At 40.7% G+C, this 21,402-nt stretch overlaps 1 protein-coding gene across 1 annotated transcript; it reads right to left on the bottom strand.

The window, feature by feature from the left end:
• Positions 1-9,762: 9,762 nt before the first annotated feature.
• KCNJ6 (potassium inwardly-rectifying channel, subfamily J, member 6) lies at positions 9,763-14,182 on the bottom strand. Its single transcript, XM_010152259.1, has 2 exons — positions 13,285-14,182; positions 9,763-9,839 (listed from the first exon to the last, which is right to left on the bottom strand). The coding sequence occupies exons 1-2, from the start codon at positions 14,180-14,182 to the stop codon at positions 9,763-9,765; spliced, it is 975 nt and encodes a 324-aa protein (XP_010150561.1).
• Between the last annotated feature and the right edge of the window lie 7,220 nt (positions 14,183-21,402).

Here is a 21,402-nt window from a genome sequence, read left to right as displayed (position 1 = left end):
AAGAGAACCTGACTGATACCACCGCTCCTCCCGTAGGTGTGGGGTCTCAGGTGTCATGAAGTCCACTTTTAATAGACAAAATTTCCAGTGTGGGTACTTTACGTAGATTATAAGTATTTATCTGCTTCTAATCTTCCATTTGCCTTTTAATTAGAGTCTTAATTGCTTCTTCTCTGAGGCCATTAGGGAGTTGACAGGCATTGCACAGCTCAATTTATTCCTTTAGGATCCTAATTCAAAGGCCACCAGAGACTGAAACCTACTCCACAGGTTTGGGCGAGCTTTGGATCAGGCTCAAAGTTGTATATTAAATTTGATACACATTGATAGGGAGTGTTTTTGGACTGTATTTCTATCACTGATGGCTTTTGAATTCTTGAACAGTATTTTATATCCCTTTGGAGGGTAAAGGAAGGCAGATATAGCAAGGTTAAGATTCATGTTTTATGTCTTAAATCCTGGATCTTGACTAATTTAACAAGGTTTTAAAATCCTGTTGTAGCTGTGTTCAAACCCTGAGGGGAGAGTCTTAAAGAGGAGTTTGAGCACAGTTACAGAATAAGCTGCTCTGGAGCAAAGATAGGCAACTTTCATTCAACTGTTTCAAATTCATCTGTAAGTTGAAAAATGAGTACTGGATCTATTTTGAAACATTTGTCTTTTGAAAGGACTTAGATCTTTGCCTCATTATTCTTTGCTGCAGAAGGAAAAAGAAAAGCAATTTAATAGCAATATTGGAAAGGGGAACAGACCAGTTGTTCTGCAGGGGAATAGTTGAAGGAGGCCAGTTGTGAGGGTGGGCTTGTGCTCATTCTGCACTAGCTGCTGTGATGCGTCCCTTGAGCTGATGTCAACCCCTCTCTCTTGATGTCAGCTCCCATTCCTGCCCTGTCCCCTACTGCATATTGGGGTGGAAGTGCTGTGTGTGAACGCTTTGCTGTGGTCTTGACAGACAACTGTAATGGTATTTATAGCCTGTATTTCTAAAACGACTACTCTGAAAAAATGCTCTGGTAAACATTTACAAATATTAGAAATTGCTGTAATAAGGGTGCACAACATGAGTTCAGATCAATCACTTGTAAAACACCAAGCTTAGTCGGGTCATGGCAAACTGTGGGGTAGTTGTGTTGTGAAGGCAGCTGCTGGTCTCTGTCTTCCCAAGAAAGCCTCCCCTTGACTCATGGTAGGAGAAGGGCATTTTCCTCAGATGGCAGAGCTAAACCTCCTCTACATCACAGCCATGTAGATGTGGCTACTGCCTTTGAAACAGACTTTTGGCCAGACAGGAATCCTTAACTGACTCAAAACCTTTGGTTTTGGACTCTTCTACACTTTTCCAGAGCATCCGTCATGGCCCTATTGGCAGTTAGGAACTCATTGCTGAACTTATTATCTGAAAAAGTAGCTCATTTGTAGTCTTCTAACTGTAAGAAGAAACTAATGGAAAAAGAATCTGAAAATTATGAAAAAGGATAGGCGATTTCCCCATCCTGGGGATTTAAGTGTAATAAATTAATACTTCTTATGCAAGGGTGAAAAAAAATTGAACCTAATGGCTGGTTAAAAAAAGTGCCAGCACAATTTAATTGGACTGGCTGAGTCATAAATCTTTTTTGTTATGGGGGTGCCTGGCAGCTCTGCCATAGTCAGATTGATTTTTCTCCTCTAGTGGTAAGCCCCCGTCTCTTCAGCTCATGTTAGTTTGCATCAGTCAGAAATGTGGAATAAAAGTTGTCAACCCTGATGTGCCTTAGGGCTCCCCCCAAGGACAAGTCTTCAACATGTTGACTCTGTTGCAAGATACACAGTTACCAGTTGCGGTGGTGCTGCTGACAACGATAATGATGATAGTAACAGTAATGATAGTTGAGCGACTGCTTGGAGTTGGATTTTGTGTTTGCAGCTTGAGTCACATAAAGCCTGTCCAATGGATAGAGAAACAGGCAATCACAGGAATGTTGCATGGTCATCTCAACCTCCCTCACTGTCTAGAGGGGCAGAAAGATGCAAAAAAGTGTTATTGTGGACAGAGGTGTGTGGCAAAATCCAGGACAAGTGGGGAATGCTGTGAGTTAATGCAATCTGTGTATCACTCTTCAAAGACCAGCTGTCTGATGGAGCACAGCCTCACAATTCCTCTTCAATCAGACCTCTTGGAGCAAAGGTTGATTGCACAGGCTGGCTGTCTGCCCACAGCAGTGAACTCATGCTCCTTATCAAATTCTGCCTCCCCTCTCTGGGGCACTACTGTCTCCAGTAGTCCAATGGTGGCCAGAGAACAGTTTTCAAGTATATAAAACAGTTTCTTAAATAACAACATGAGAGAACAATGCAAGCTATTAGCTGGGCTATTCATTTTTCAAAGCCTTTCAATTCTTCACAGCTATCAAATACTAGGAGGAGCTGCCTTTGAGTTTGATAATCACAGACTAATTTAGGCTGGAAGGGATCTATAGAGTCATCTGACCCTACCCCCCGCACAAAGCACAGCCAGATATCTTGAGTTGTCAGGGTTTATGCAATCAAGTTAAGGATATCGCCAGGGATGGTGATTCCCCTATCCCCTTGGGCCATTTTTTTCCTAGTGTCTAATCAGAATTACCTGCATTGCAACTTGCATGTGTGGCCTCTTGTCCTGTCACCCTGCCTCTATCTTCTCTGTAATCTCCCTTCAGGTAGCTTCACAAAATAGTAAGATTCCCCTGCACCGTCTCTGCTCCAGGCTGAACAGTCCCAGCTCCCTCCTCCTATGTGCGTGTCCTATGCTCCAGCCCCTGAGCATCTCAGTGGCCCTGCAGGACTTGCTCCACTAAGTCCATGTCTGTTCTGTACTTGGGAGTCTTGAACTTGACAAAGCACATAGGAGGTGGCCTCCCAAGTGGCAAACAGAGAGGAAGGGTCACTTGTCTGAAGCTGCTGGGTACATACTTACTAACACAGCCCAGGATGCAGCCAGCCTTATTCACCCTAAGGACTTATTTTGGTGTGTATCATTCACTTGCTTAATAGCTTGTGCTAAGAGTTGTAGTTTAATGAATTACTTAGGACTGTGTTTGCAGAGACTTTTACTCATTTTACTCCAATGAATTTAGTGTGGGCAGCAATGATCATTGTACATGTGAACCGGAGCCCATTCATCTTCTCGGGAAGCCTGTACCTAAGGGGAGAGGTAGGCAGTGGTGCCTGCCAGCTTCCTTCCTCATCTTGTCTTTTTCCTCTTTTATTCTCACTATGACTTTGGTGAGATCAGGGACATGATGGCCTGTTCCAACTCTGTTTAGTAACAGCTCTGAATTCAGTGACAAATCCCTGGCGCTCTGGCTCCTCTATTAGCCTTGGCCAGTGCCATGAACTGTCCCGAAGCAGATGTCTTGGCTGCCCTTTCCCCTTCCCTTGATGTGATAGTGGCCTGCATTCACACTGACCTAACTGTATGACATTGCCCCCTGCTGTGCTCAGGGTGTGAGGTCAACTCCTGATCAGTTCTGTCTCGGGAAGCTTTTTATACAGTTCACGACTTTGTAAAATTAGACTGCTGGGAGGAGTCTGGGAGCCTACAACCTGGTGTTTGCAGCTCGAATCACACAAATTTCCTGCCTTTGCAGGACAGGAAATCTCCTAAAGTGTGTGTTATCTTTTGCACTATTCATTTCTAAGAAGTCAGTGGAGCTGAGCCAAGTATTCTTTTCTAAACTGGTTTTTTAAATAAAAACTTGTTATCCCTCAGAAGTCTCAAACAGGTTTCTGATAACAACTGAAAATCTGTTTTTGTTGATTTCTTTAATTTTTCTTTATTTTCATGTTTTGACTTTTTTTTGAGTTGAGTTTCTTTATTTGGGTAAGTTTTAAGAATGGAATATCTCAAATTCAACAACCCTATATTTATTAAAATCCTATTTTTTAAACAAAAGTTTTATCCCATTCCTCAGAAACCCCAACAAATGAAAACTGACAAACTCAGGAAGAATAGAAATCTTGGTATGCTTTGTGACTCACTTTTTTCTCTAATTCTCTTGGGAATGGCAAGAATGAAGGTGAGAGAGTAATAGCAAGGCTGATCACGTGAGCTCTCGTGCCTTGCATGTTTGTTGTCACAGTGGCTGCCTCAGAATTCCCAGAAGATCCTCTCTCTGTCCATATCTTCTGCCAATACAGCAGGTTTGGAGAAGTGAGGAGTGGAGTACAACCAGCAAAAATGAGATATAGGTTGCTTGGCAGGTATACAGGTTGTTACAGGAGGAAATATTTTTTATTTCAATATCAACTTTGTAATACTAAACTATAGATGTTTAGCATCAATTAATGTGACATTAGCACCTAACATTAAATGACTTGTTAAACTGATCTGACTTGTAAGCTGAGAGCATGCCGCATTGGATACAGCTATTTGGTAGTGTGTTCTCATGTTGAAGCTCTGGATTGTTCTCTCCACGTATTGAAAAAAGCAGGCCAGCCTCCCTGCAGCTGTGTGGCACAGATTAATGCTGTTACCAGTCGCAGGTGGGAGTCCTGAGAGACGCGTGGCTGCAGTTCATGTGTGTACGCTGCAACCAGTGCCTACGCTGCTGCTTGGACTGGGCTCCGACTTACCAGCGTAGCGTTACTTTGCTCCTCTTCAGTGATGCAAATGAGCAACTCCCTGAACCCCCTTTAGCTACATGGATAAACTAGAGCTAAGCTGCTTTGTAGCGCCAGGGTGGTGAGAAACAGGCAGAGCATGTCAGCGAGTCCAAACCTGCGATTTCCCTTGAAATGCTGTGGTTGAGACTACTGAGACCTCTGCAATTCTTCCTGATTTTTTTTTTTTTTCTGAAACCCCTACAGGGTTATTTTGTAGTGGCCTCAGGAAACCCAGAAGCTATGCCATAATGGATGTTTTTAGTGCTGACAGCAGCTTTCTAGGATTGCAAGCATAGACTCCTAAGTCTTCTCTGTCTTTTTCCTGCACTTTATGTAGCCAGCGGGGTTAGCTGCTGTCGATAGCCTTGTTCTTCTTAACCTGTCAAATGTTGATTTTGAATTTCTGGTTTAGCTAACATCTTTGCTTATTCTTCAATCTTTTAGGTCACTTTTGGCTTTACAGTTACTACTCTCTTCTATTTTGTGAAAACTTTCTGCTGAAGGTGAATAATCTATCTGCTTACGTTAATTAGAAACTGATGTAAATATTTGTAACTTTAGAAAGCTCTTACCGTTATCAAGGAGTGTAATATAACATGTTTGTCTTTCATTGCAAATCAGTGAGACAAGGGGAGAAAACAATATTATACATCTGGAAATCAGTACCAAGGGGAGAAGGGAAAAGATCTTTTAGAAATACAGGCAAGAACAGACCACCAAAAATATTTCCCATGGTTTTGAACTTCAGGCTAGTTAAGTGTGCTTCATATCTGGAGATCAAACATGAGTGAACAAGGTAATCGACATGAAAGAATCAGTTCATTTCAGCAAAAGTTCCAGGGGTGAGGCACTGCCCTGAGTCAAATCAGTGTGCGCCTGGGATTTCATCGCAGGTGCTAAGCAGCCTTCGCCTCCAGGTTGTTAACTACCTCGGATGACCAAAACCTAAAGTCTAAAATTAGAAATGATAGCTATTTTTTTCCTTTTCCAAATCAGCTGTTTCAGTGCTGAGCCTTCATTTACAGCATTCCAAGAGCAAGTGAACAAGCTGAGCATGCTCAAGTTAGTAGCCGTCATCTTGAAAAGTGCTCAGAAATGTAAAAGGCACTTCTGTCCAGAAGCGCTTCTCAGGAGGGCTCATAAAACACGTCTTTTGCTTTGTAAGCTGGTGAAAAATGTTCAGTGAGCTGATTCTGCGTAGGGAATCCTTTGACTTGGATAATGTTGCTGTGCCCTTTTCCAAGAATCAGCCCTTTGGTTTTGCAAAATGACAAACTTTGTGATGGAGACTGTGTGGGCACATGGGACACAAGAACTGCTCAGTGCAGCTAAGCCTCTGCTTTCTTGGTCACTCCAGTAATACAAACTTGTCTGAGCTGGGTCTGGAGACCCAAGAACTCGGCAGTATCACCTTCTCAGGTGCCTTGCTTCTGGGCTAAAACTGCTGGCAAACACATTTATTAAAGCTATGCTGGAAGCAGCAGTGTTCGTTACAAGTCTGGCACCACGGGATTTTAAAGGAAGTCTGCCGGTGGTGGCCAATGAGGTCTGGGCTGGCTATGGAGGAGGGTGCCAGCACAGCTTCTCACTGTGCTCTACTGCTAAGGGAACAGCTGAAGGGTCAGTGTGAAAGCATGACTTCATCATCCTGTCACTCCTCTGGCTGTGGAGATCATGAGCCTTGCAAGGTATGATGTGTGTAGGCTCACCAGTGAGAAGGAGTGATGAGCAAAGGCAAAATTCTGGTCATGTCTCTTGGCTTGCCACTGTGCTAGGAAAGGAGCAACACTGACAGCGGAAGTCTGTGGGAGTGTGTAAAGAACTGGAAAATGCCCTTTCTCTGTGCCCAGAGAGACCTGATATGGTTTGCAAGGACATGATGTGCAAAATGAAGTTCTTGTTCTGCAAGTTTGTATTCAGAGCAGAATTATCTAATAATATCCAATTAGCCATATGAAAGTTTTTTTTTTTTTAATACAGAGGTGTCTCAAACCTGTTTTTTAGGGATCTTACTTCTTAACATATCAGGTACTGCTTGAATCTGAGTATTATATCTGAATGTTCAGGGGTGAGGGAGCAGCTGTAGTTGTGAAGATCTGAGCAACTAACTGGTGAGAAAGGTATGAAAGATGGACAACAGACTATTAACAAACGCTCAGTAACATGTTTGTATAGTACAGCACTATTCAAATAATAAAGCTGCTAAACAAAATGTGTAATCCCTTTTCCCTGCCTTCCCTGAAAGCGATATAGATGCTCTCACCAAATTGGTTGGAATACTCATAATCAGTGTATCTCTTTTCTCATGAACTTTTCTCCCTGACTTCTTGCCATTTTTCATATTGTTTTGACTACTGTGAAGTTGTAATTGCCTCATTTAAGCCTTATAGTCTCCTTCACCAAACAGACTAACCTTTTCCACCTGTAGAGAAAGCTTCCAGAAAAAAACATTGCAATGTAATTGGGGTGCCTTTCTTTGTCAGCATTCAGAACTCCAGCTCATGACTGCAATCACTCATGCTAACATCCCTAATTTTCTGTGTTAGAATTAATAACAATGGAACGTTCTGTTAGAATTAACATAATGAAAATGTGAGCAAGGAATATAAGTGAAAGGTATTGCTGCCAAACACTAGGGAAATGGGGATATATGAGAAGGTGAACCTAGATGTCCAAGTCTAGCACCTAGCATCAAGACATGTTAAAACTCTTAGAAAGAAAGGAAAACTGAAGAGTGGAGACCCATTTTATTCTGACCATTCCTGAAATGATGATGATCTAGCTTAGAGCAGAAGCCATTTGTTCTTAACCCTGTTTAATTTGCTTTTCGGTCAATGTATGTTGGTCATAACCTGGAGCAAAACAATCAAATCTACTTTCACCACTTGGGTGTGAGAAATCCTGGTTCTTTTCTCCCTTTCATCTACCTCCCCTTAAGAAGCAATTTGAGAGTATAAACATCTCTTCTTTGAAGAGCAGTAAAATATTCTAGTGAAAACCTGTAACCCAAGCAATGCTTATTTGGAGAAAGAGCAAAGTCTGCAGAGATGTTTTGAAAGGTTGGAACTGCTAACATACATCTCAAAGGGAGATATTTGTTAGGATTGGGCAAGGATGAGAGGTAAATATGGCACTTCATCTGGGAGAAATAAAAGATGACAATAAATCAGTCTGTCAAAGGGGCTGTAGTGAAGAGCGGGAACAGCTTTAAACAATGTTTGTCTAGTCGATAGCGTCATTTACTATATGAATAACCATCTATGTGAACATTTTGTTGCTTTCCACACACATTTTCCACAGCTGGCAAATGTGTTTGTTTACGTACCTATAAACCATTCTGCAAATACTGGTCTCAAGCTGCCCATGTGTCAGAATTATAAATGCATCCTATTACAAGTTTATTTGTAAAATTATCCATATGAACCTGATGTTATCTGTCTAGCTTTGTTGCTTATTTTTTGATTGTTATAACTCTGTAGATAATTTTTTTCTTCAGTACTGTTTCAATTTTTGAATTTTTAGTTTTAGGCAGAGGGGATTGCCAGAGTGTCATCTAGAGGACCCTATCAGACAGATACAACTTCACCAACTGTGAGGGTCTTGCTAGCATAGAGTAGGTTGCAATACTTCATATTACTCTCTTGTGTTAGAAAATGTTGTTTTCTATAAATTGATGCAGAGTTAGAGAAAGGATTTGAACCGGGCTGCTTACAATTCAGGAACTGCATTACCAACAAGGATAGCAGCTGTTCAGGATATTCCTCTTTCTCCTTTTTTTCTAAATCACTCTCTCTGAGTTTCTCTGTTTCTGTGTCTCAGTTTCTCTCTCTTGTAACATAACTCATCTTCCCCTACATCTCCCCAAATTCAAGAGACTTTCCTTTTCTTGGTCTTGGTTTATTTCCTATATCATAACTATACATGTGAAAGTCTTAATTTTTTTAAAATGGCTAGATGATTATGATGAAAAAAACCCCTTAAAAATAGATTTCACTAAGAGAAAAAGGCTTATATATTTCAAGTTAGAAAGAAGCTGTTAAATTATGATGAAATGCAATGAAAAAAAAACCAACAAAACAAACCCAAACAAATAAACAAGTTCTTTAAATCCAGGCTTTTGTACATGCTGTTAGGGAGGACAAGATTCAGGATCTTTGGGTCTAAATTTTTTTGTGGATCCAAGAAAAAAGATATTTTTCTCAAGTTCCATTACAATGAATGTGTGTAGTCTAACAAACCTCTTAATTGTTCTCCAGAAAATAATATGAAAGCAGTGGTGAACTTTAATATAAATCAAATATTTTGAATGGCAAATGTCAAATCCTATAGTACTGAGATCAGCATGTTAGTCATGTTCTTTCCAGTTCGTTCATTTGCATTTAGTATTACTGCTCTCCCATAAGGAGTGGAGGGATGCCAGAATCCTGCTTTTTAGGGCTGCATAAGTGTGGGACCAGAGCCTTCACTGGTATGGGGCTATTCTCTCAATGCCACAGCTGTAGTCTGACACTAAAAGAAGCATAAGTGCTTCAGAAATGGCTTCCCTGTTAAGACTGCATGTTACCTAAGTTTTTGTGGAGTTAGTGTTGATCCTTGTGTCATACTTGCACTCCTACATGCTGTTAGCATAGGAGGAAATGGAACGTGAGCTGCAAAAGCTGGAAACAGCAAAGATGTATTCCAGATATCCAACTCATTGTTGGACTTTTGTTGTCTGATCCTGAAGGTTCACTGGTTGCTTCATGGCAGCCTGATGCACTTCACACCTTAGGTAGAGCTGACCTTATCTCATGCTCTTGAGGAACAGCAGCACAGGCCTCCAGAATGAGAAAGGTCAGGTGCTGCATCTTTGACTGAGCCACCAAACTTCTGTGGTGGGGGCTGCAAGAGCATGTTAGCTGAGACCACTACAGAACAAGGCCCAAAACACTCACCCATGTCTGGATTTTCTGAACGCTTGAGAGAAGTCCATCAATATCAGGAAAGCTACAGGAGCAAATTTTTGCAAGACTATTATCCTTTAAACCCAAAAGGATGTTTTTGAATGTTGTTATAAATGAATGAGGAAAGAGGAAAACTGCATACTGGAAGGATCCATAACAAACATTTAAAAAACCAGTCTTACTACACTGCACCTCACTACGATAAAGACATTGAGGTGCTGAAGCATGTCCAGAGACGGGCAACGAAGCTGGTAGAAGGTCTAGAGCTCAGATCTTACAAGGAACAGCTGAGGGAACTGGGGTGGTTTAGCCTGGAGAAAAGGAGGCTCAGGGGAAACATCACTTTCTACAACTACCTGAAAGGAGGTTGTAGAAAGATGGGTGTCAGTCTCCTCTCTCAAGTAACAAGAAATAGGGTGAGAGGAAATTAACTCAAATTGCACCAGGGGAAGTTTAAATTAGATATTAGGAAAATTTCTTCACTGAAAGGGCTGTCAGGCATTGGAACAGGCTGCCCAGGGAATTGGTTGAGTTACTATCCCTGGAGTTATTTAAAGATGTGTAGATGCGGCGCTTAGGCACATGGTTTATTGGTGGACTTGGTAGTGTTAGGTTAGTTATTGGACACAATGGTCTTAAAGGTCTTTTTCAACCTAAATGATTCTATCTTTCTGTGATTCAGGACAGAACAAAGGTCAATAGGCAGGGTGTAGTGATAGTTTCAAGGCTAGTATTTTGGAATCTGTCCTGGTAAAGGCATATCTACTTCTTTTCACATCTCAGAAAGATATGGTGATGCTTCTAAGGGAAGTTATGGGGTCCTTGATTGGATACTTTTTTCCTGCTGAATTTTAGTTTGGTTAGTTATTTCCATTTTCTTTAATAAGATGTATTATTCTTAATTTTCTTTCATATCATGTAATGCAGAGTTCACGTGACATTACATAAGAAGCTGTGTTTTGTACTAGAGGTAGTGTGCTTTTGGAGCCCTTAAGGTGGAAAGTAATATAGAAAATAATATCACTTGCTCAGTAAAACTTTAAACAGAATAATAACCATAATTAATAAAAATAGTAGCAAATGTTTATACTTAGCATTTTCCACTGTGTTACTTCGCATTAAAGGGATAAATGTCAGAGCAGGGAAGCTCTGAAAATAGAGAAAGGATTGTGTTCACTGGTCAAACCTGGGAGTGGTTTTTCTGATGAATAACATATGTTAATGATCTCAATCTGGTTTTGACCCATGAAGAATGGTACTGAATGATGATGTTGCTGTAGCTGAGGTCATAGTTTCTTAGCTTCAATTTTAATATTTTTGTATCCCATGTCTTTAAGCAATGTTGGCAAGTATGATGGGTAGTGTGTTGCTTGTTCTCCATGGTTGGAGACTGCTGATATAAGCAGCTTTCTTTGCTTCTCTCACTCCATAACAAGTGTAAGAAGGAAATTTGAATATATGATGGCCTAAGTTTGCTTTCAGTGTTTGCCAGCATGTGACTTGAAAATATTTGTAAATTAAAAGACAGAAAATGTCTATTTTTGGTAGAAAGTTGTCTTGATTGAACCTTCAACAAAAATAAGTCGATGCATTTGGGCAAAGCACAGAACAAGTTCCTACTTCCGCATAACCTTATTTTAGAAATTGTTCTGGAAATGATGAACTTAATCTTTCTGATAGTCAAGCGGCATTATTTGATGCTCTCCCCTCATACCTCATGCAGCTAGAGAGCCAAACCAAACAGAACAAAATGAGGCCACTTAAAATGGTGAATGTAACTACCTATCCAATGCCAGGGTAGAACCTTAATGCTGGGCGACTTCAGCGGGTTTTCAAATCACTGCATCTAGTTTCTTTGTTAATTTGGACTACTCTAGGATTTTAACTTAAACTATGACAGGCCAAGCAGTGTGAGAGGCAGCCCATGCCGGTGAAGGCTGATAATGGTTGAGTGGAAGATGTGTTTGGTATCAGAGCAGCAAAAGAGAGCCCAAAGAGCCGTGTGGGTGTGCAGGGGTGAAGATAAGGTAAACGAGGGAGGATTAAACAATGAAGACTGACAAGGCTTAAGACAACAAAGCTCCATTTGATGCACTGTAGAAGTATACTGTCTTTTGATCTTATATATTTTTGGTGAGATGTTTTTTCTACTTCTACTACTTGCCAATCATTTTTCTGGAAAACATGGTGTTCAGTAAACCCAAAAATATCCACTGCTCTTTGTGATGTCAAGATCATTTAGTTGCAATTCAGAAATTTCAAAATGGTTTCAGCTAGTAAACACAATTTCCTCTTTGTCTCACCCAAAGGTGATGCAGATGTTTGAAACCTCTGTGACTACTGCATTTATCAGAAACACTAAACATTTCATCTTGATTTCTCTTCAGTACCACCTACTTCCTGGAAAATTTGGAAGCCTTGCATTTACCACTTCAAATTCTCTGCCAAGTTCCTTTCATATATTTTTTTTTTGCTCCATTTTTGTCTCACACGTTTATTATATGGTGACAAATGCAGTTCTCTTCTGACACCACATAACAGATGTGTGAAACACACACACATGTCCTAGTAAGAGACTGCTCTTTATTTCCTGGCTCCAGTTGCAAAACATGAGTCAGGGTTAGAAAGGTTGTACCTCTGTCAGAGACATGTAATCCTCATCCTCAAACTTTCCTATCTTTTGCTACAGTAGCAAGGAAAAATGATAAATCTGGATTTTCTATTTCTGTACTCCGTGTTTCCTCCTCCCCAAACACATATTTTCTTAATTTTCTAATTACCATTCCCTTGTATTGATTATATTTACTCAGTTCAGTGATTGATGCTGTCATTTACAGGAAAAAAATCCCTCCAGCTCCTAAAACTAGTACATCAGCACTCTGACTGCAGGAGGTACAGCAGTTTTGCAGAAAACATCCTCCTACTATTCTGGCTTTAATGCAAAGAAAAAACATTACTTGTCCGTTTGCTGTGAATTCCACTCTTTTCTCCACATCAAGTGATATCTGATGTTCTGCTGTATAATTGTAGGTAATGACCAAACAGCCTCTCAACCAGACTGGTGACATAACATGGCTTCTTTATATATACCAGCTTTAAGTGTTCTGTACACTTCTGCAGCGTGTAGGGGGCCTCAGTGAAATACAAAATCAGACAGATCTTTTGTGCACTAAAGTGGAACAAGCCCCACGTTACAAGTTAAAACAAAAACAATCAAACAAGCAGGCAAAAAGAGAAAACTGAACACATTATCACTTCCTGCTGGATCCAAACAGTCTAGGAATTTCATGTGGCAGACTGTTATTCTGCAGTTACCAATGGGTGATTGGAAACAGCAGGAACTATGGTGCTTCCATGTTAATCATAAACAGTTTTGTATTGAATTTTTTTCTAAATCATTTTATCCCACAGGGTCATAGTGGTTGAGTTAGTCCTGCAATAGAATGACAAATAACTGGGTGACATACTGTGAAAAATTTAGAAAATGAGAAATGCTATCCCGTTTTCCAAACAGAGCAGAAACAACACTAATTCCGTTAGGCAAGATGGAACAGACAATTAAACTGGGCATGCTTTTAATTTTGAAGCTAACCAGATAACTGATGCTTTTTTCAAATATAACAACTATAGAAGTGATTCCTTTAACATGAAGCAAACCTACTGATTTTCCTTTCTAAAATTAAAGCATTTACCTTATACAAAGTACAAGAAATGTTACCTGTTGCCTCCACCATTCCTTCTAGGATTACAACAATTTCTAGCTCCTCTTTGGGCAACTGGGCTTTGGATATCTCCCAGAAAGGACTCTGCTGGTTAATTTCATGGCTGATGATCAGTGGTGAAACCAAAAAGAGACGATCATCCCCTGTGTAATAACCTACGTTGATATCTGTCTGGTTGAGTGGTATAAATTCCCCCTCCTTTGTCTGTTTGGATTTGATCAACTTGGCTCGTATTGATGCCTCTACAATGTGTGAGTTCCTAAGGTCTCCTACTCGGAACATCAGACACAGCTTTCCATCCCGCATGGAAATAACTGCATTTGTAGAAAAAACCAAGGTTTCTGCCCTCTTCTTGGGTTGGGATATTTTCACAAACATGCAGCCAACCATGAAAGCGTTGACGATAGAACCTAAAACAGACTGCACTAAGAGCAGAATAATTCCCTCAGGACACTTGTCCGTGATGACCCGGTAACCATACCCAATGGTGGTTTCTGTCTCGATTGAGAATAAAAAGGCTGAGACAAACCCATTGAGGTTGCTGACGCATGGGGTCCACGTGCTGTCTCCTATATGATCCATATCTCCTCGCATGTAGGCAATTAGCCACCAGATCATTCCAAAGAAGAGCCAGGTCACAGTGTAAACCATGACAAAAATCAACAGGTTGAACCTCCACTTCAGATCGACTAATGTAGTGAAGATGTCAGTCAAGTAACGGTAAGTCTCTCTGACATTCCCATGGTGGACGTTGCATTTCCCATCTTTCCTAACGTACCTCTGGATTTTTCTCTTGGCACATTCTTTGTTTATATTTTTTGGCAGATCCTCTCTAGCTTGTTTGGGCAACTTTGGCTGATGAATAGTGACAGGGCTCTCTATGTCCTGCTCCATTGAGTCTTCTTCCAGTACGTTAGCTGCCATTAAAAACAAACAAACAAACAAGAGAAAGGCAGGCATTATTTTTCTTATTATTTCTGTAAGTCAACACACAACTTCTTCCTGTATTACTAGCATGAAATATCTATTAATCAATAAAATCACCATCCTTGTTCTTTGCTCACCTATTAGATGCACAACACAAAAGTCAAATGATGCCAAATGATGCTCAATTTATTGGTAATAGAAATACTTTGAAGGAAAACTCTTGTTTCCTATCTATCAGGTCATCTTATCTACACCACATTTAAATTCTGCAAGATGTGTTTAAGCAGATATTTCTTCCCCCTGCCCCCCTTTACAGTTTAATAAATGAGATTTCTTATGCACCAAGAAAGATCTTCTGGGAGATAGCAGATATAAATGAGGAAATGGATTCACTTGGGGGTTTCACTCAACACGATGAGCAGAGAAAATGAGCAATCATTGAGATATTTTTTCTATCAATTTCATTGCTATGGGGAAACTATTAAATCAATAAGTATAAGGAGGTTTAAAAAAAACAACAGTTTTAGAAAGAACCAATACTACTCTTGCTGAAGGAAAGGTGGGCTACAGTGTAATATATACCAAGGGCAATTCAAGCACATTTCCATAGAAAATCAATGTCTCGCTGAACTGAGACAGGGAATTGTGTGTCCTTTTCCCATAATGTAAAGCATACAGTACTTCAGAACATGATTTCATTTTAATTCAGTATGCCTGTGGCCTTTAATTCAAATGTGTCTTTTTCTCTAATGGTATGGGCCTACACAACATTTCTCTGTAAGTGTCTTACAAGAATTTAAAAACCAAAAATGACAGTAACTGCCTTTTTTTTTTCCCCTTTTTCCCAGCCTCTTGAGATAAATAACTTCATTATGTTTATGTACAAGAAAAAAGAGTTTACAGAGGAGAAGAGTGGTTTATGCATGGAGAGTGCATGAAGCTGAGGACATGGTGAGGTCTGGGGTAACTTTTGGCTTTTACTGGAAAACCGTCTGCACTCTGGGGCTTATTTCTACATGAATTTCAGCTCTTGAACTCCTAATTTTCTCCCTCATGGCTAACTGCTATTATACGGCTGCCAGGCTGTGAAGGGAAAGGGCTTCTGCTGGCTCTGCCTGGATGCTTGGCTCTCAATACAGTAGCACCAATGTGACGCTGTGCCATCGGTTTATAGACATGGTCTTCCTGAACAGTCAAGGTCTTGACCTGTGTGTGATAGTGTATTCTGCAACAGCCACAGTTTATACCACATGCACTGGTAACCACAGTGCAGGCCGTGGAGTGGACTGTTCAGTCCCGCTGTGGGTGGTGAGCTTCAGGCAGAGAGCTGGGCACAACCAAATTGGGAAATATTTCATTTCCCTGAGCTCTAGTTGCCTCTGAGTACCACTTGCCTGGCTGGGAAATGGGGGCATAAACCCATCCAACCTCCCGCTTGACACAACAGACCTGTTCCTGGCACCCCATAGGCTCATGTGTCCTGCCTGGCACTGGCCTGGGCAGTAAACCCAAGCCTTTTCATGTATAGGAGCTATCAGAGAAGCCTGGGCCCTTGTCCAGAGAGAGGGTTGCACAAAGGGCTGCTTTTGGTGGGTCAGTATGGAGTGAAGAGCATTTTAGTCTCTCAGTCTTAGAAATATGTGCTACATAGCAGATCATCTCTGGAGTCTCACAGCACCTGTAGCTTTTTCAAGATGTGCGGATTCATCCATGTAGAGAAAGATCACAGACCTTTGTAAAGTTTGAAGGGTGACTGAAATACCCAGGGAAAAAAAAACCCCACGAGTTGTAGACTGGTTGTCTCCCCTTCTGGCCTGCTCCATTGCCAGACAAGCCTCTGTGCAGCCCCACAGCCTTTTCTGTGTTAAAAGAAAAGTTCAAAGACCGGCAGCAGCATGGAAACCTGATCGCAGTTCTGTGTTTAAAGACGGTGTGCTCCATCCCGTGTCACTTTTTGAGTTGTGTCTAAATAGAGCATTACTCAGGCTGATGGTAGCGGCAGCACTGGAAGTCATGTCACAAGGCAGTCAGTTCTGAATGAACTTACCCCAGTTGGTGACAGTGTGCCTACTTGCATTATCTCTACTGCTATATAATGTATGACGAAATAAACACAATAAAAAGGCACTGCAGGAACCCTGTGAGGCAGACTTAAGCCAAAGCCAGAAAATCTGAAGTTAAGGCTTCACACTTAATGCTTAACCCTCTATTGTGCCTAAGGAAATTTCAGTCCACAGAAGCTATCACATCACTGCAGTAACAGACCCCTCAGATACCTATGAACAAATGAAGGCTCTGGCTTTTGAGACTTCAATGGACTGTGCATTAGACTAGTGATGCTGGTTTAATGTAGTTCATTATCTTTAAGGAATTATGAATATTTTGCTTTCCCATCCCCGTTAGATCCTGGCATGCACACAGGGGCAGGGTTCAGGTGTCCCCTGTTGCCTTTGAGAACATACCTTATTTCTCATTTCGCTGTAAAGGCAGCCATGTCCTAGACGTCCTTGCCTGAGCATCTCTTACCAAGAATACTCAAAATCATAACACAGTTTTGAGTACCGGGGACACAAGTACTGGTTTTATTACTGGCATCAGGAGAAATCTGAGGGGACATCCCCACCCAGGGATGCCTACCAGCCATATGCTGCAACCCTTCTCGCCGGCTTTGCATACAGTGGTTATTTCCTATAGAAGTACCTGTTAGCAGCGAAGCAACTTTTATTTATACAACATAATTAGTGGTGCTTTCAAACAACATTTCATACAAAAGATTTTAATGATGCTTTCAAAACACTGTGTCGATTAAGCCTTTGTGCATCATAACCAGCTTTTCCTGTCTTTTACAGTACACAGAGAGGTAAGGGCCATATTTTCTCAATCAGTCATAGGTTTTGTATCAGGGGCAAGACACCTGCTGTGCTCCCCATCACATGGTGGTGGGCTGTCACTGTCACTGTAAGTGGGCTTCAGAGACCTTGCCCCTTCCAATGTGGGAGAATTTTTCTTAACCTTGAGAGGTCAAACCAGAGCTGAATACCATCTGGATGTTTTAAGAAGGCAGCGTTGGGCAACCAAAACCAGTGACTACATTTAGCCTAAGTCCCTCTCCATATAGCATCTCTCTAACAATCTTGTAGTCATTTTAATTTTCCTAGGGGCATCTGGCTGTTTTGTAAACTCTTCAGGCTCTTTCCAGTGCTGTCATTTCTCAAGTGTCAGGCGGTCTCCAAGACGAAATATTGTCAAGTTTTTAGTCTTTTTCTCTTTGTGCAAGATACCCTATTACTCTTGCCCTCACCCAAATGGTCCTACTGTGAAACCCAATGAATACATGTGTGGGGAGGTTTCTAGATCAGAAACAGCACCCATCACCATCTCCTGGACTGAGTTCCCACTCCAGAGTGAAACTTGCGAGCAGCAATTCCTGAAGTAAGTGATCCAAGAATTGTACATCTGTGTGTTTCCATGGAAATGCTTGATGAATAAGTTTTAAACACATGGCACTATCCCTGTTCACCACTAAGGCTGAGGAACAGCCACATATTGTCAGCGCCTTTGCCACAAAACACTTTGACTAATTATATTGTTACTTGATATCAACCCAATTAGCTTATGCTGTTTATTTCATTTAATTCTCCTTTTGGTTATATAATGGCTGTCATGGTTCCAGAAACAGAGGAGTGAATAGCAGCTATCTCACTTGAGAGCTATTTTTACTCTCTATGCTTTTCTCATGACAAAAATATATACATATTATTAATCTGCACAGAAAAAAAAAATCTACTTCTTGTGAATGCTTCCCCCTCTCCAAGTAAACGTTATGTTTGTTTGAACACAATGGTCAGGTAGCCATACTGTGCCAATTTAGGCCAATTTAGAGTATTCTGTTCAAATTATTTGTTGCAGTGATTGCCTGAGGCAAATGCACACAACGCATATGAGATTTCAGTGACTTGTTTCATTTTCCAGCAAATGACAAGGAGTTCTCCTAAGTAAGTCCCTGAATAGTTCATTTGTGTTTCATCATAGCGGTATGTACTGACTATGGCTATGTTAATAAATTAAATGTGCCCAGGCCTATTCTTTAGCATAGAGGCTAAATGGAGTGATACAGCCCACACTTGTGTTATTGAACTCCCATCGTTTTCAAAGCAGGATAGTCTCGTACAGTCTGCTTGTTAAGAATAGTCTGTGCCCCATGCTACCACCTGAAATGTAGCCAGGAATTGTGTGTACTCAGTTCTGCAATGGTCAAAACCATGCCAGTGGCTTTTCTAGGAATTTTACCGTGAAAGGAATTGGGTGCCAGTGCTTGGGAACATTTTATTTTCTAGTAAAGATGCAACCAGTGTTGGTGTCCGGGTCTTGTCTATTCCAGAACAGCATTGGAAAGGCACAACCCAGTGTTTCCAAGCACATAGTTTTATTTAGAGTCTGTGGAATAACGTATCCAGTGCCAACAACAAACTGTGAGCTGCACAGGAGATTCTCTGATGACCCTCATGGCTGTGAATGTAACATATTACTATAATCCTTAAGCAATCATTTTATCATTATTGGTGTGATTTTTTTGCACTTTGGTAGTGTTTCAGAGATCTTGTCTTGGTACTGCACAACTGCAAAGCAAAAGGAGGTATGTAAAGGGCAAACTTGTGTAATTTAAATGCTTGTAGCCTATTTTGATAGTATACTGTATTAGAGTTGTAGGATGCCCTGCAAAATAATTAGGAGCTTCAACAGGCAATATTACAAATTATAACTGACCTTTTCGTAAGAGAAACTGATATAGAGAATTCAGTGAATGTTGGACTTCAATTCAGTAGACTAATTTTATATCTTGCAACGTAGTTGTGAACCATTTGCATAAAAATTTATTGAAAATTCACTGTTAAAAAATATTTTATAATCTACAAACTGTTCTCATGGGCTTTACTGCACATATACCAATGTCTAGCAGACATCATTTTGACTGTGATGTCTGCATGCAGGTCATTCCCCACTTTCCTAATAGGATGAGGGCAACTTTTAAGTTAAGCAGGTGTTTGCATTTGTAAGATTCAAGCTTGCCTTCTGTGAACATTGTTCAGGATTCACCTCTGATTTGCTGTTAACACAAGCTTTCCTGACAGTGAACTCCTCTCTGGAATATTTGGCACTACCAGGTGGCTATTTCTGTTCCCTGCTGCCTCTGTGAGGTTGTTAAGCTTTGACATCAGGAGAAGCACTGACATTGTGGCACTGCACAGCACAAGACATTTTCTGCAATGTCCAATACCCTGCTCTACGTCTGGGGCTTTCTGTTTCTTTTCTTGCCTGTGATGCAAGGAGAAGTCCGAGAGAGGAAGCAGACAGGGAGTTTTTGAAATGCTTTGTTTGATCTCTGGCTGGTTTTAGTCACCGTTTCAGAGCTCTGTAAAATCTCAGGTTTGATGAGCTCTGAGGGCACAGGAACAGATATTCCCAGAATAGTGGGGGAATGTTTGATGAACTCAGTGTTTGATGAATTCAGCCGGTATCTTCCTCGGTGAAACCAGGTAACTGTACTGCAAGGCACTGTGTATTACCACTTGATGTGAGGTGAAAGAGTCTTGTTTACCAAAAAAAAAAAAAAAAAAAGCTTTTAATGATCAGCTAACAATTGTAAGCAGTCATTATCACAAAATGCAGATTTTCTTCCAAAAAAGAAAGAATCTGGCCCTGTGCTGTTGAAATCAATGCAAGATTGTCCATTCGCTCAGCTGGGAACATTGTCTAGTCCTCGTTTTGAAATGTTGAAATGTTCAATAACCACTGACTCGGCAAATTTCTTCAAGAACCAAATTACTTATTTGCACCCATACAATAATAAATATAATTTCAGAGAGAGCACGCATGTGATTTAAATTTATTTAAGCAGCAGTTTTCACTGGAAAAGAAATGCAATTTGAAGTACATTTATGATTAGTGAAGAAGCTGTAAGGATGATACCTTGTTTTTTCACACTACCTGCTTTATCATTGCCTTCTAACCCAACTTGATAAAAATAACATTCTACTATTTTCATTTCTTTTAAGCCTGTACAGCTGCAAAAATTGAGCCTGAGTAGCGCTTTGCCTCTATGCAGTACAAACATTTCCATTCATTTCTGATTCTTGGCCCTTTTGTTATGGAGGATGGAAAATGAAGCTGATAAGTGAATTTAAAAAAAAACCCACAACTCCATTTTTGGTAGTCATTTGACCTTGCAATTTTTGTCTTGGATTCTAACCAATTTCGTTATGGAATTTACCACTAAAGGCTTCAGAGTGCTGTTTTTACATCTGCTTTGCTAAATGTAGCTTCATTTGAAGCACAAGGAAGCCAAACATCCTCGACTTTGTTATGTATATGGGGCAGTGTGAAAAGGCTACACAATCTGAACCTGCAAAGATTTGTAGAGACAATTGATTATCATCGTCTTCTGCTTTCATTAGGCTGGGGATCTCAAACTGCATTATGAAACTTGTTTACTACCTGAACTCTGAGTGCTTGAAGTCAGTGTTAATTCAGAGCCATCTCTAGTGCAAATGACTAGTATTAAAAATAGATTTCTGGAATAAGGACGAGTTTGCTGCCACACATCTCCACTCCTGCCTGGTTAGTCTAGTTATACATTATTTTTAGCAGACTTTTGGCTTCCAGAAATGCTTGAGCTAGGGGTTCAGAGCAGGTAAGTGTTCCCCTAAAAGCCCATGAATCTACACAAATTAACCTATTTTTTTAGATGTCAGCATACATGTTAGACATGGACCCCCTTACATATGGTGGTGCCTGACCAATGTCCAGAGTGTTTTTTGGGGGATGTGTTCAGTGCAGTCTAGACACTATTCTTTTGAGCAGATTCAACGTATGTATGGTCTATTGCTGACATCGCACATGTGCTCTGGATTGTGCCCTGTTCTTATTCATCATATTCCCCTGGATGGTACAAGTAACCTCTGTCACAAGCTATATGTTAAATTAACAAGTCCTTCTTACCCTTCATGGCAGATGGTCTATCGCCCTTGTCTAGTGCTCAGTACCTCTTCATGCTCAATCTCCCTGCTTTTGTTCCCTTGCCCTCATCCAAAAGGCAATAACAAAGATGTTTTCACCTTAAGCAGGTAATAAACAGGAAAGTCTGATAATGACAAACATGTAGAGCTACAAAAGGGAGACAAATAGGT

Source organism: Eurypyga helias, unplaced genomic scaffold (genome assembly GCF_000690775.1).
Source record: "Eurypyga helias isolate BGI_N326 unplaced genomic scaffold, ASM69077v1 scaffold7815, whole genome shotgun sequence".
NCBI lineage: Eukaryota > Metazoa > Chordata > Aves > Eurypygiformes > Eurypygidae > Eurypyga > Eurypyga helias.
Note: the sequence above shows the minus strand (reverse complement) of the source record. Positions and strands in the feature narration are given on the sequence as shown.

Bases quoted from the DNA above. Each gene is read 5' to 3' on its own strand.
- KCNJ6 (XM_010152259.1), bottom strand. From the start codon at position 14,182: ATGGAGCAGGACATAGAGAGCCCTGTCACTATTCATCAGCCAAAGTTG. The intron at 9,840-13,284 runs GTAACATTTCTT...GTTCCTTGTAAG, and splicing joins AGGAATGGTGGAGGCAACAG to ATCTGAGCTCTAGACCTTCT.